The 16,148-nt window shown below is 41.4% G+C and overlaps 1 protein-coding gene across 1 annotated transcript in view; it reads left to right on the top strand.

The window, feature by feature from the left end:
- The window catches only part of SLC38A1 (solute carrier family 38 member 1), a 63,988-nt gene that overhangs the window by 9,895 nt on the left and 37,945 nt on the right, over positions 1 to 16,148 (top strand). The window contains exons 2-3 of the mRNA XM_080810919.1: positions 5,414 to 5,522; positions 9,404 to 9,619. Coding sequence (XP_080667045.1) covers positions 9,498 to 9,619 — 122 coding nt within the window. The 5' untranslated portion in view covers positions 5,414 to 5,522; positions 9,404 to 9,497. The remainder of the gene's footprint in view (positions 1 to 5,413; positions 5,523 to 9,403; positions 9,620 to 16,148) is intronic.

Below are 16,148 nucleotides of genomic sequence, written 5' to 3'. Positions count from 1 at the left end.
AAAGTGCGTGGAGAGGAAGTGGTGATACAAAGTGCTAGTAGAGTTGTGACTTGCATTTGGTTAAGCCAGTCAGAGGCTTGAAGAAGAGAGAAAATGTCTTTACTTTGAGATTGCTTACAGGCTCCTAAGCTTTTCACTACCAAAGGCCACTTTTATTATTCCCCACCTCCCAGAGATCATTTTCAAAGATTTTGAGTATCAATTTTAAGCTTTTTAAAAAGTTTTTATTTAGGGGCACCTGGGTGGCTCAGCGGGTTAAGGCCTCTGCCTTCGCCCCAGGTTATGATCCCAGGATCCTGGGATCGAGCCCTGCATTGGGCTCTCTGCTCGGCAGGGAGCCTGCTTTCCCCTCTCTCTCTCTGCCTACTTGTGATCTCTGTCTGTCAAATAAATAAATAAAATCTTAAATAAATAAATAAAGTTTTTATTTAAATTCAATTTAGTTAACATATAGTGTATTATTAGTTTCAGAGGTAGAATTTAGTGATTCATCAGTTGCATACAACACCCAGTGCTCATTACCTCAAGTGCTCTCCTAAATGCCCATCACCCAGTTACCCCACCTCCCACCCCCTTCCCCTCCAGCAATCCTCAGCTTGTTTCCTGTAGTTAAGAGTCTCTTATGGTTTGTTTCTCTCTCTTTTCATCTTATTTTATTTCTTTTTCCTGCCCCCATGTTCATCTGTTTCATTTCTTAAATTCCACATATGAGTGAAATCATATGATATTTATTGTTCTCTGACTGACTTATTTCACTTAGCATAATACCTTCTAGTTCCATCCATGTTGTTGCAGATGGCAAGATTTCACTCTTTTTGATGGCCGAGTAATATTCCATTGTAGATCTACACCACATCTTCTTTATCCCTTCATCTGTTGATGGACATCTGGGCTCTTTCCATAGTTTGGCTATTGTGGACATTGCTGCTATGAACATTGGGGTGCATGTGCCCCTTCAAATCACTGTGTTTGTATCCTTCGGATAAATAGCTAGTGGGAGAGTTGCTGGGTCATAGGGTAGTATATAGCAATACAGGGCTTTCTCAAGAAAGAAGTCTTAAATACACAACTTAACCTTTCACCTAAAGGAGCTGGAACAAGAACAGCAAATAAATCCCAAGTCCGGCAGGAGAAGAGAAATACTATAGATTAGTGTGGAAATCAGTGATACAGAAATTAAAGCAAAACAAAACACAGTAGAATAGGTCAATAAATCTAGGAGCTGGTTGTTTGAAAGAATTAATACAATCAATAACCTCTTCACCAGACGTATCAAAAAGAAAAGAGAAATAACCCACATAAATAAAATCATGAATGAAAGAGGAGAGTTCACAACCAACATTGCACAAATACAAGCAATTATAAGAGAATATTATGAGCAATTTTATGCCAACAAATTAGACAATGGGAGAAATGGATGCATTCCTAGAAACATATGAACTGAAACAGGATGAAATAGAAAACCTGAACAGACCTATAACCAGCAAAGAAATTGAAGCAGAAATCAAAAATCTCTCAACAAATGAGTCCAGGACCAGATGGCCTCCCAGTGGAATTCTACCAAACATTTAAAGAAGAATGAATACTTCTTCTGAAGCTATTTCAAAAAACAGAAATGGAAGGAAAACTTTCAAACTCATTTTATGAGGCCACCATTACCTTGGTCCCAAAACCAAACAAAGACCCTACCAAAAGGGAGAGCTACAGACCAATATCCCTGATGAACATGGATGCCAAAATTCTCACCAAGATACTAGCTAATAGGATCCAGCAGTTCATTAAAAGGATCATTCACCATGACCAAGTGGGATTTATTCCTGGGCCACAAGGGTGCTTCAACATCTGCAAATCAATCAATGTGAATATACCATGTTAATTAAAAAAAAAAAAAAGGACAGGAACTATACGATACTCTCAATAGATGCAGAAAAAGCATTTGACAAAATACAGCATCCTTTCTTGATTAAAAACTCTCTGCGGTGTAGGGATAGAGGGAACATACCTCAATATCATAAAAGCTATATGTGAAAACCCCACAGGGAATATCATCCTTAATGAGGAAGTACTGAGAGCTTTTCCCCTAAGGTCAGGAACACGGCAGGGATGTCCACTACCACCACTGTTGTTCAACACAGTACTGGAAATCTTAGGCTCAGCAATCAGACAACAAAAAGAAATAAAACGCATCCAAAACGGCAAAGAAGTCAAACTTTCACTCTTTGCAGATAACATGATGCTTTATGTAGAAAACTCAAAAAATTCCACCCAAAACCTGCCGCAAAACTGATAGAAGAATTCAGCAAAGTCACATGATATAAAATCCATGCACAGAAGTCAGTTGCGTTTCTATACACTAAGCTTTTGTTTTAGTTGAAGTGTAATTTATACGTGATGCAATATCCAGATTGTAAGTATACCGTTTAATGAGTGTTGACTACAACTTTCATATATTAATTTATTTCCTGTTTTTATTACTCAAAGAAATATAAAATTGCCAGTCAGAATTTAGGATCATCACAGCAAGTTAATGCAATCTAGCCCAAAGCAAGGATACCTGACATTTTAGTCAACTTGTTTGGCTTGTTTGAGGCCTTTTGAGATACAAAAAGCAGCTCATTGATTCATGTTATCCAAGGACCTCAGATGGGCAAACTGGCTTAGACATGAGAAGAGATGGCAGGAAGAATAGGACCATCATTGGCCTTAGGCCTAATGCTTTCTCAAAACTACTGACCTAGCTAGTTGAGCTAGGAAAGGTTTAAGCTTACAAGTTCATAACGATTCATAACAATTACAAAATTCATAACAATTCATAACAAAATTCATAACAATTTTAAAAAATTAAGTGTGTGTGACTGGATATTATTGATATGAAGGCATTATTGGTTTTTTTTTAGGTTTGATAGTGATCTGAGGTATTGTTTTATAAAAGTATTTTTTTTTTCAGAGATAAGTGCTGAAATATTTACAAATGAGAAGATATCTGGGATCTGCTTTAGAATAATTCTCTGTGATGGTGGGGGTTAAACTTCAACAAGACTGGCCTGAATTGATAATTGTTGAAGTTGGTTCATGGGGGCTCATTATTCAATTCTGTCTACTTGCATGTATGTTTTAAAGTTCCCATAATAAAAAATTTAAAAGGGGGGGGAAATAAAATTATGAGTATCAGTTAGGGTTTAGTTGCATGTACCAGAGATCTTTCTACGTATGTTAAGTGAAAGGGATTTAATACAGGCAATTAAGTGTCTATAAAATTGTCAGAAGAGACGGCAGGACAGGCCCTAGGCTGGGTCTCTTGGAATAATTACTGGAATACCACCACTTAAAACTAGCCCGGAGGGGAATCGCTCCTTGTGCCTCCATCCGGAAGCCAGGGAACCAGGAAGCCAGTTTTTCACTGCCTCAGCTGCATGATGCGGAAACACACCACGGGACCTAAATCTGATGATCAGGAATCCAGAGCCTCAATTGCTGGTTCCAGAGCCATCTGCTGCCCCTGCTAGAACTGCACCAGCAAAATGGAAGCCTTGCCCCCCCCCCCCAACCTTGTTGTCTCATTGGTGGGATCCAAATATACCTAGAATCCCAGCCGCAAAAGATCGTGGGAAATGTAGCTCTCGACTTTCCATCATTAAAGAACTGGACTAAAAGGAGTAGGAACAAATACTGAGCAGGCCCACTCTGAAGTATATTAGCAATTGAAACTGTATTTATCCCCAAAAGTGATTTTTTTTAAAAGATTTTATTTATTTATTTGACACAGAGAGAGAGAGGTCACAAGTAGGCAGAGAGGCAGGCAGAGAGAGAGGGGGAAGCAGGCTCCTCATTGAGCAGAGAGCCCAATGCGGGGCTCGATCCCAGGACCCTGAGATCATGACCTGAGCCGAAGGCAGGGGCTTAACCCACTGAGCCACCCAGGCGCCCCCCAAAAGTGATTTTTGACTTGGCTTAAGTGGCAATGTATTCTTTGATTTGTCTTTCCCTCTGTAGTATTTTATTTTATTTATTTAGTTTTTTAAAAGTAGGTTCCACGCCCAGCGTGGAGCCCAGTGCAGAGCCCAGTGCAGGGCTTGAACTCACGACCCTGAGATCAAGACCTGAGCTGAGGTCAAGAGTTGGATGCCCAAGGGTTCCCCCCTGCAGTCTTTTAATCAGCATTTACCAAAGCTGTAAGCCTTCTACTACTCAAGAACATGGACCTTGCTCCCTCTGCTCTAGCGAGGTTCGTCTGAATGGTCATGCAAGGCTGTTCTGTGTACGTTTGGCCAGTGCTCTTCCCAGTACAAGTTATGTCTTCCCAATCCACTGGTCTAAATCCACCTGGTTTTAGACATAGTCCAAGTCCTAACTTTGTAAAACCTTAGCTGGTTGCTCCAGCCCCCCTTTTCCCCCTTCCTTCCTGCCTGCTTGCCCGCCTGCCTTCTGTACATCATGTATATCTCCGAAATCTTTCTGGATTTACTCTTTGTTCTGCCATATAGTTGGGTCTCTATCATGCAGATATTTGTCTTGCTTGCTTAAATAGGGTACAAGTAATGTAAGCCTAGACGAGTTTCTCTGTGTATCTTCTTCTCTGATACATAACACCATGAAGAGTAGAGACTTATGTCTTTTACGTTGGTACTCTTGGTAAAATGCACCAATCAGCACACTGAGATAATGCTTGCTTAAGAGTACCTCACAAGATTGTGGTAAAGGACCAAAGATGTTCTGTGCTGATTAAACTTTAATTTGTAACCCATTATAAATGTTGAGAGAGTGTAATGATTGAGCTAACATCAAGATCTTCACAAAGTGACCCCGTTAGGCCTTTTCATTAATTGTATTGTCTTATAATCACCTCTGTATTTCAGTGAAGGTGTCATTCTTTGCTTCTTGAACTCAACCTGCACTTCCTGCCAGTGCCGTTGACCATGATCTCCTTCACTGAGAAGTCTCAGCTCTGGCCCCATCTCCACCTATCAGTCTCTTGTCTGCTAAGCGGGGTCACTGTCCAGAAGTAAAGGGTTGGGTGTCAATATACGGCACAGTCCCACAGGTCGGCAAACATTTTCCCCGATGGTGTAGACCCGAGTTTACTATCTCCAAGTAACTCGGGATAGGAGATGGTATCTTGTTAAGCGAAACAATATGTGGGGCGCCTGGGTGGCTCAGTTGTTAGGCTTCTGACTTTGGCTTGGGTCATGATCACAGGATTCTGGGATCGAGCCCCACCTTGGGCTCCCTGCTCAGCAGGAAGCCTGCTTCTCCCTCTCCCACTCCCTGTGCTTGTGTTCCCTCTCTCACTCTATGTCAAGTAAATAAATGAAATATAAATATATATATATGTGTGTGTTAAAAACTCTATGGTATGATTTCCATTTTTGTAAATGTATACCTGTTTTTTATTCGTACTCTTTTCATTTCACAGATATTTATTGAGTGCCTACTGCGTGCCAGGCACTGTATCTATGTGGGTAGAAAGGCCCTGGAAGGTCATATATGTATACAGTGATCATCTCTGTGTGCTGACATAACAGGTAACTTTCTTCTGTTTACTTGTGTCCCCCTTCATTTGCAAAAATTTATTTTCTAATTTTTTCTGCAAAGCTTATACTGTTTATTAATGGGGAACTAATATGTTTTTAAAAAAACATTTCTGGGGACGCCTGGGTGGCTCAGTCTGTTAAGCTACTGCATCCAGCTCAGGTCATGATCCCAGGGTTCTGGGATCGAGTCCCGCATCAGGCTCTCTGCTCAGTGTGGAGCCTGCTTCTCTCTCTGCCTCTGCCTGCCACTCTGCCTGCTTGTGCTCTCTCACTCTCTCTCTCTCTCTGACAAATAAATAAATTTAAAAAATCTTTTTAAAAAAAATAAAAAATTTTTCTGTTCTACAAAATGCTTATAATCTAATTCTACATGAAGTAGGTTAAAAACAGTCTAAAGTCCCAATGTTAAAAAAAAGAGAGAATGGACAAGAGGGAGCTAGAGAGGGGGGAAGAAAAAGAAGGAAAGGATAATGAAGAAAAAAGGAGAGGAAATGCATCAGAGTCTAACAGTGGCCCAGGTTTGGGTGGTGGGATCTTTTTTACAACGTCTGTTCTAATGATTCTACGGTGAGTGTGTATTAGTTATAGAATAAGGAAAAAAATTCTTTCTCAAGGCCTGGTCTGAATGTGACTTTCCTATGAAGCTGCTTCAGATTCTTGAATTTGACTTTTTTCAAACTTTGAAAGCCCTCATTATCGAGCCTCAATAGACAGATGATAAATTGCACAGAGAGGAATTTCTAAGTGTGGCCTCAGTCTTGATAAGAGGTGTCACTAACTTTAACTTACCCCATTTGCGGTTTTCATTTTCAAGAATGAGTTAGATTTCAGATAGGTTATTTCATAACAATAAAAATGTATTTTAAAAAAAAAGGAGATTAGGACACAGACAACACAGACAGCAGCAAGACACGTGAGGACACAGAGAGAAGGCATAGCTATCCACAAGGCCTCCGAAGAAACAAAACTTGCTGACTCCTTGCTCTTGGACACCCAGCCTCCTGAATTGGGAAAAAAAATTTCCTGTTTAAGCCAAAGGAAAAAAACATTTATTCTTTGTGATTAACTTAGTACTGGTATTTGCCTAATACTGACATAATTTTAGTGGCGAGGATGTCCTCTGGTTCTTTTTATGCTTTTGCCTTTTTGCCATTTATTTAAATGACTATACAACTTGTACACACACACATACATATTGATACAAAAGTTTAAATTCAAACAGTGGATTCCAGATCTATGATTAGTCAACTTTTCCTCTCCTCAGAAAATTTTTGTCTCGTGTCCTATTTCCTACCAGTCTGTAGAGAGGAAAGGACGCAGCCCAAACTGCAAACACCATCCACTGAATCACCTTCCCACCAGCCCCGTAGGATCGCTTCAGACTCTGAGGAAGCTGTGCAGGAGAGAGCCAGTGTGGCAAGACTGCTGGAAATTACCCAGTCTAGCCTATCTGGGCAGCTTTCATTAAGGCGGCCAGCACGTAAGAGTGCGTGTTAGCACACTGCAACTTGGGTCAAGTAAAGCCAGATTGTAAACACTGCTGCTGTGTGAAGGCACTGAGAACAATTAGTGATGACCCGGTTGCTAGCCTTACCAGCCTCCTCCCTAGAACAATCAGCCCTGAGCCACCAGGTGTGCCTTTGCCCAGGAGACGGGAGGCTTGACTCTCTCTGCCCTGGCTTCCTGCTGTCCAGGAGAGGCCCTGCCCGGCAGGAAGGAGAGTCTCCCAGAACCTGAGGTATTAAGAAGTACTTTCTTTCTTACTTGCTTGCTTTCTTGCTTCCATCCTCCCTCCCTCCCTCCTTCTCTCCCTTCTTCTTTCTTCCTTCTTTCTTTTTCCTTTTCTCTCTTTTTTTTCTTTTCCTTTTCTCTCCTCTCTTCTCTTTTCTTTTCTTTCTTCCCATCTTCCCCAGTGGGCAGTGAGAGTGTCTTCATGAGCAGGGGACAGAGTTGCCCCCCTCTCTCTGAGGGTGTGTAGGGAGCTCTGGGCCCCCACTTCAGGGTCCATTTACCCAGGCCCCAGATGGCAGGGGTGGTCTCTAGCACACTTAGGGCCGCAGGTTTCAAATGTACTATAATTGGATTTGTCTCCAGGATTTCCCACCCGTACCTGGTTTCTAGGGTTTTCCCCATCCCCTCATGTGAGGCTCCAGACTCCAGAGGACAAGCACAGGGGGAGGATAGGAACAGAGGTCCCGGCACTGGGGGAATCTCCCTGTTGGAAGTTGTAAAGGATCCTGGAAGCAGTGGGATTTCGAGCTAGATAGGAGTCTGTATGAACGAAAAGGATTACAGTATGGCCTGGTTGTGGGAAAGAGAAGAAGAAAAGCTCTAAAAAATTATCACTCTAAGGTATTGCCTATGGGTCTGGAAAATTCTATCAATGAGCACAGTGCTTCTTGGGATATACTAGGGTGCTTAGCTGGGCACATCAGAGGGTTTTTTTGTTTTTTGTTTTTTAAAGATTTTATTTATTCATTTGACAGAGAGAGAGAGCTCACAAGTAGGCAGAGAGGCAGGCGGAGAGAGAGGAGGAAGCAGGCTCCCCGCTGAGCAGAGAGCCTGATGCGGGGCTCGATCCCAGGACCCTGAGATCGTGACCTGAGCAGAAGGCAGAGGCTTAACCCACTGAGCCACTCAGATGCTCCCACATCAGAGTTTTGACTCTTCACTAGGCTGTAGGCAGCTTATGGAATTCAGGATCAGACAAAGTACCATCCAAAGGGGTTTGCCGTTGGGAGGTGAAAAGAAAAACAAATTTACTGGCGTTCTGCCGCATTCCACGGCCGCTATGCCCTCACTGAGATGACCCCTGGGGGCTCCTCCACCTACACAGGCCTTGCTTTTCCAGTTGTGTCTAGCTCGTCTTGGTGGCCACCTGTTTCTTAATTTGTGATGCTTTGAGTCCGAAACTCTTACCCCCCTTATATACCATGGAAATGCATGTCCCCGTCATCCACGTGGGAGAGACTGTGAACTCTGCAAGTCGTTCCTTTCTGGAGAGGAAATACAGTTTTAGGTGGATTAACCTAAATCCCCCGAGTATGAGTTTTTAATTCCCTAATTCCCTGACACAGAGTGATTTCACTGAAGAGATTGATTTAATCTCTTGCAGTTGATGGATAAAGTGTTTGCTAAATTTCAAACCACAGATTTGTCCTTTGCTGCTTGACCCCCTAGGTTGCATCGTTGATCCCGCATGATGCCATTTATTGGGGATCCGCATTTTTATTAAACTGGGCTTGCTAAATCCGAGGTGCTTTTGTGTCTGTGTAGTCTGTACCCACTCTGTGTGTGTCCTGGGATCAGGTGCATTAAAATAACTGCATCACTTTCATTTTAAATGCACTGTTCCATTAAAGGCATCTATATTGGCCGCTGTTGATGCGGTATTCCTGTTGACGTGCACACGAAGAGGATGGGACGGGACTCCTTTTGTAGTTAAAATGGAGAGAGATTTATGACAGTCATAAAATTTAGAGAGAAACCTCCAGGGGCGCCTGGGTGGCTCAGTCATTAAGTATCTGCCTTCGGCTCAGGTCATGATCCTAGGGTCCTGGGATCGAGCCCTACATCGGGCTCTCTGCCCAGTAGGAAGCCTGCATTCCCTCTCCTACTTCCTCTGCTTGTGTTCCCTCTCTTGCTATTCCTCTCTCTGTCAAATAAATAAATAAATAAATAAAATCTTAAAAAAAAAAAAGGACATAAGCCTCCATAACTTGATATACAAAGATCGCCTTAATGCATTGGATGGCAAAATGGACAAGTTATCAGGAAGTTAACTTTGTTAAGTTTGTTTACTTGTAATAGTTTATCTTTCATTGGTGGTGATAGTCATATGTTTAAGTAGTTTTCATTGTGTTGTTTTCTAGGTCTGTCAAGCTTATATTTTTGCTGCTATCCGTTTGTAATACACTCCGAACAGAATTTGGACGAATTTTTTTTGACTCCGGATACTTTGTAAACATGATGCATTTCAAGAGTGGACTGGAATTAACGGAGTTGCAGAACATGACAGTGCCCGAGGACGATAACATTAGCAACGATTCCAATGATTTCACTGAAGTAGAAAATGGTCAAATAAATAGGTAAGTATTTTTGCGCTAACACTCTCAAGCCCATGAAAGAAATGTCTCTCAAGTATTATTCTGGTTTTCGGTTATTCTCCTGAATTATTCATTACTAAAGTTATGCTCCATTTGAAGACGTAATTTGAATTTCTTATGTGACATCTGTTGGGCCCAGTCTGCAATAGCAGAGGAAGCAAATAGCAAAGTAATTTATTCATCCTTTCAAATCTTTCAATTGAGTCTAATAAAAATGTATAAATATGATGGACCCCAACCAGCCCTAACTTTTCAAAAGCTCTGTGCTTGTGCCTCAGACGGACCGCTGGAACTTTGCTCGTGAATGTGAGCGTGAACGGGCATCATCTGCCCTCACCTACATTGTCACCCACCAACGTCAACACCCCCTTTGCCAATGATCCCATTTCAAAACTACAAATACAGCATTATAATCATCATTTATATCACAGATTTTAAATAGTAATAACCAGAGTTGGGGCCCAGTGGCTCTCTTGAGAAACTGTAGTAGAGACTTAGTACATGAAACAGAAAGAAAAGACAGCATGAGTGGGAGGAGGGAGGTGGGAGGTAGGTGGGAAAAGTCTGCCCGTGAAGCTCTTGGCCCCAGCTGTGACCTCAGCAGGTCCTTGCAACTCTCGGGTCCCGTGTTTCGTAAGTTAGAAGAGTAGGGCCAGTAACTTTTTTTTTTTTTTTTTTTAAGTGATCTGGGGCATTCTCTGACATGCGGATTTTGTAGCCAGATATGGGGGTCATTACACAGGAAGTTCTCCTGGTTGGGACTTGGTGATGTGGTTTGTGGAAAGCATGTAGCCTTCTAAAAGGCCAGGGGAAGAGAGTGGAGTAGATAGCACCACTTATGAGAACACCAACAATGTACACATTTGGGGGTTGGTCAGAAGGAAATTGGGAAACATAGGTCAGCTAACCAGATACCTTTGTGGAAATTATTTCTGGAAATCTGCTCTCCTTTCTGCTGTGGTGTGCAGTTGGAAGTCCAGCAGAGGACTCGGGGTCGTCATTCATGAACTCAAGTTCCAGCCCTGCCTCTTCTCCTCCCTTTTCCCTTCCTTAAATGTTCTTAGAGGTGAAGTGTGCCACCCAGACACTTCCTCATTATCATCCAAGTACCATTCACTGTGTTGGGATATGTCTTATGGTTGGACCCAAAATATGCTTCTTGCACCCTTCTGAGTAATTATCAGTAGTAAATTCCATTTCTTGAATGTCAGGTGTTTTTACATTTATTGACATTTTTCCTTATGACTTGAAAAGCTTTCTTATGCAAATTAGGAAAATTTAAAAATGCATTTTGCAAATAAGAAAGCTGAGGCTCAGAGAAATGAAATGACTTGCCCAAGGGCACACACAGGTCTGTGAGAAATGCCTGTCCTGCTCTATTCTGCTGCCTCCAACTATAATCCTGGGACATGGATGGAAAAAAGAGTCTTTACTGATTTTATTAAAATACCAGGGCTATCTTAAGCTCTGTACACCCAGAGTGTTCTGCAGTCACTGCTGACCTCCACTTAACAGGGGATGGGAGTCTAACCATTTCACAAGTAGGACATTTTGGTTGTATAATAGAGCTTCATTCCTGAAGCAGTGCAAACCTTTGAGGACCTTAAAATGAGTCATTATACTATTCTGTTCAGAATCTGAACTTGATCTTTAAAAGTTGTGCTTACTAAACTAAGAATGGTAGGCTTTTGAAGAGATTACAGCTTGTAATAGCTGGAAGTACCCATTCTTGCCTGTGGCTTGGGCACCTTGCCTGGGTGATCTCACTTCCTCCCAGACTGTGACTAAGGCAGTAAGCGGGGACAGCGGGAGCGCTGGCGGGTGTTGACCACTTGCTTTGTGGAATCTGGTTTTGCTACTGCAAATACAGTGTGATGCATCTCTTTGCCTGACACAGTTCATGAATCTTGCTTCCTTTCTGGCTCTAGGACAATTCAAATTAAAAACAACATGTGACAACATGAAGCCAAAACAGGCAAATGGAAAAGACCAAAAAAAAGACCCCCATCATGATTCCTGCAGAAGCTACACCTAAATACCTCTCCCTCTTCTTGTGGCTTTTTCACATGGGGGCGAGGGAAGCAGGCTCAGTTATGGGAATCTAGGAGGCAGCCCTCTGCCAGAGCAGTGAACTTTGAGATCACAGCGTCTCTTTTTAGGAAGCCAGAGGGACTGTTGAAAGCAAATATTGATCTTTGCTTACCTGGCATGTAACTGATAGCTTTGCCTGGAAACTCCCCACTAGGATACTATCAGAATCATCTTTTTAAGTTTAGTTAAAAATAGAGTAGAGCCATGTGGGTATTAGGACTCCTGCCCTTATTCCAGTTCAGTTGTTTTATTTCATGCCCTAATTTTTGGGTTGTAGTCATGGAAATCTATACTTGAAACAGGAAAACCTTTCAAAATGTCCACTAGGCCTGCACTGCTGACATTTTAATGTGCACACAAAATGCCTGGAAACCTTATGAAAATGCAGATTCGGGTTCGGGAGGTCTGGGAGGGGGCCCGAGATTCTGATTTCCAGCCAGCTCCGAGGTGATGCCCATATTGTTGCTCTGGGCACCACACTTCAGAGTAGCAAGCTCTAGGCTCTTTTTCTAGATATGAGCTTCTTGGCAGAAAGAGCTGTCTTAATCATCTTTATATCTCTTATACCTTGTAATGATACGATAAGAGTGCCTGGGACAGGATGGATGTTACAAAGTATTCGTTAAATGAGAAAAAGAGAGACAGACACACACACACAGACAGACAGACACACACACACGGAACCATTAGTGCATGGTTTAGACTTAGATTTGAATTGAATCCTAGCGCGATCAATAGATCTTCTGTGATCTCGTGCTTTGAGCCTTAGTTCCATCCCTGTGAGACAGGAATAATAATAATAATTTACTTCATGGGATTGTTGGGGAACCTGCTGTTCGTAGGTTAAGAATTCAGGCTCTGCCTCCAGCCAGCTCAGGTTCAAATCCTGGCTCAGTTTAGTTTTTAGCAATGTAACTTTGGTCAAGTTACTTAATTTCTCTAAAATGGAGCTAATAATAGTACATAGTATACGATACCATGTGTAGTATTATGAAAAGAGATGATAAAATCCATGTAAAGTACTTGGCAGAGTGTCTGGCAATAGAAACCCTTTTAGTAAAAAAGTAGAAAAGTCTCTGTCAATCATAGGGCAACCCTCTTTCTTTGGGAAGCACTTCTTTGTTCTCCACCCCAAGGAATAATAATATCGAGTTCGGTTTTGGATGGTTGCTGGCTATTGTTACTTTAAAGCAGCTGAAATATTAAAGTTGTTGAAACATTATTAGATTATCCTAGCTGTATCCATGCAAATATTCATGTATGTTGTCTACTATTATTCTCATCTCTATGCAAAGTTAGTGTTGTTATGACCCCAGAAGCATCTAACAAAATTTGAGGGTCTTTCAATTAAAATTTTTCTTGAAAGGATCTGGGGCAGCTCTTGTCACTATACCCTCACCAGCCTCTGTTTGCTTGTTTCAGTCCCTCTATATCTTTCAGAATTTATGTCCTAAACTCGTATTACTTGGAAGGGCCCTTGAAAATGTAAAATCTTTTCTACATATTAAGGAAGAAATTTCCACTACTTCTTCCTATCCTCAGTTTTCATGTCAGAAAAGTCCTTCCTTGCTTTAACAGCTCCTGTTCCAAATAAAGTCTGTTTTCTTTTCAGTAGAGTTTACCCGTCAACTAAGGCTTTGTTTACTTCCCAGTCTTCTCTTTATTTAAAAAAATTTCTTTAAAATTCAAGTATAGTTAGCATATAATGTTATATTAATTTCAGGTATGCAATATAGTGATTCAGCAGTTCTGTACATTACTCAGTGCTCATCAAGATAAGTGTACTCTGAATCCCCTTCACCTATTTCCTCCGTCCCTCCAGCCCCGCCTACTCTGATAACCATCAGTTTGTTCTCTATATTTAAGATTCTGTTTTTTGTCTCTTTATTCCTTTATTCATTTGTTTTGTTTCTTAAATTATACATATGAGTAAAATCGTACAGTACTTGTCTTTCTCTGACTGACATTGTACTTGGCATAAGACACTCTAGGTCCACCATGTTATTGCAAAAGAGAAGTTCTTCTTTTTCGTGGCTGAGTAATATTCCATTGTATGTATGTATCTTGTCTTCTTTATCCATTCACCTATGGGTGGACACTTGGGCTCCTTCCGTAATTTGGCCATTGCAAATAACGCTGCAATAAACATAGGCATGCATGTGTCTTTTCTCATTAGTGTTTTTGTATTCTTTGGGTAAATACCAAGTAGTAGGATTACTGGATCATATGGTAATCTTATTTTTAATTTTTTGAGGGACCTCTAGACTGTTTTCCAAAGTAGCTGCATCAGCTTGCATTCCTACCAATAGTGCACAAGAGTGCCTTTACCACTACATCTTCACCAACACTTACTGTTTCTTGTGTTTTTGATGTTAGTCATTCTGACAGGTGTGAAGTGATATCGGATTGTGGTTTGGATTTGCATTTCCCTGACGATGAGTGATGTTGAGCATCTTTTCCCATGTCTGTTGGCCACCTGAATCAGTCTTCTCTTCAAATACCTTCCATTTCTTTCATCTTTCATGTTTTCCAATCTCCTTGTTACTGCTGCTTTCCTCTTATTCTCTTTTCCTTTTCCTTTTTAGTAGAGTGTTAGGATTTCAGGGAAAGAACGAACAAAGGTCATTCAAGTTCAAGCACTCGTCTCTTTTGTGTTATGAATCCTCAAATGAAACACTATAATCTAGTAAGAACCTGATTGGTAGAGATTACAATAGGAAGATTATTCTTCTATCATACAACCCATCCTTAATTGGATTGTTGTTGTTGTTGATTTATTTTTGGTTTTAAATAACTGTTCTATATTTCTCGCCTCCTTTCACACTACCTCCGTGTAACGCCTACATCCTTTCCAAGGCTTTGTCTGTTGAAGGTCATCATGACAGCCACTGTAGGTTTTGCTTTGTTTTGTGCACAGAACAATTGGCTACCTAAGAGTTGGTTGAATTCTGCTTCGTAGGTACAGACTGACCTGAAACTCTTTTAATAACACTTTTATCATTTAAGACCACATGTCAAAGGCACCCTTGCCCACAGCCCATTTTTTTAGTCAATAAAGAGAAATTTTATTTCAATTTCTTTGCCAGAGGTCAATGCTTTTTAGCATGGAATTGCACTTTTTAAATGGTGAGATAATGGAAACTTGTAATAAGTCGCACAACCTAGTTATTTTGAATGGACTTTTCACAAAAGAGGTTGGTTTTATTTGTTAAAAAAAAAAGTTTACAGAAATGCAAAGCAGAGATATAAAGACTAAGAGAAGGAAAACTTGGGACAGCATAAAGAGAATAAAGATGCTTTCTTTAAGGACTTCGTTCTTACTGAGCTAGATTTCCCTGCAGCCTAAGCAACTCCATACTTCTTAAAAAGAAGATGCATATTCAGGTTAATAGGGTCCTCTGAGTTGCAGGTGCATGGGCAGGGACATATAGGAAGAAGAGGGAGTGCAGGCATCACATAACCACTCAGGATGCAAAATGACCTCGTGACGCCATCTCTGCCGCAGAAAAATAGTAAATAGGTCAGAGTCTGAAAACTCCACTTAAGGCCGGAGCATAAGAAGACCATGGAAGATGAAGGCTTTGAACTGGCAGGATGCCCCTGGCTGAGAGGAGGGTGGAGGGTCTCCTGAGGGGGGGAGTGGATTCCTACTATAGTTGATCCTTGAACAACATGGGCTTGAACCGCACGGGTCCAATTTTCTTTTGAAGTAAATACAGGACAGTACTGTAAATGTATTTTTTCTTCCTCGTGACTTTCTTTCTTTCTTACTTTCTTTTTTTTTCTTTAAAGATTTTATTTATTTATTTGACAGACAGCGATCACAAGTAGGCAGAGAGAGAGAGGAGGAGGAAGCCGGCTTCCCGCTGAGCAGAGAGCCAGATGCGGGGCTTGATCCCAGGACCCTGGGATTATGACCTGAGCCAAAGGCAGAAGCTTTAACCCACTGAGCCACCCAAGCGCCCCCCTCGTGACTTTCTTAATAACGTTTTCTTTTCTCTAGCTTGCTTTATTGTAAGAAAACAGTATGTAATACATATAACACACAAAATATGTGTGCATCAGCCATTGGAGTTACTGGAAAGGCTCTGGGCAACAGTAGGCTGGTAGTAGTCAAGGTCTGGGGTGAAGTGCAGAATGTCCTGGCCTGGCTTGTCTCATCCTCACCAAAACGAAGATCATTTTGCGGAGCAGGGGGAGCTAACACTGGGACGATGAGACAACCTTAAGTTAAGCAGTACTCGGAATTGTAGGGTAAGGGATCCCTACTTGAAACTTTGTCCATGGGGGAGCCAGTGAAGATTTAGGGGAAAACCGATTAAGCCAGGCTGCAGAAAGCACCCCAGAAGAGGCAGAATCACAGAGGCATTTGACACACTGTGTTTTTTAATATGCTTTTTAATGGTTACTTATTACCACA

This window comes from Martes martes, assembly GCF_963455335.1.
Source record: "Martes martes genome assembly, chromosome: 8".
Lineage (NCBI taxonomy): Eukaryota > Metazoa > Chordata > Mammalia > Carnivora > Mustelidae > Martes > Martes martes.
The sequence above is the reverse complement of the archived record's forward strand: the minus strand, read 5'-3'. Positions and strand labels throughout refer to the sequence as shown.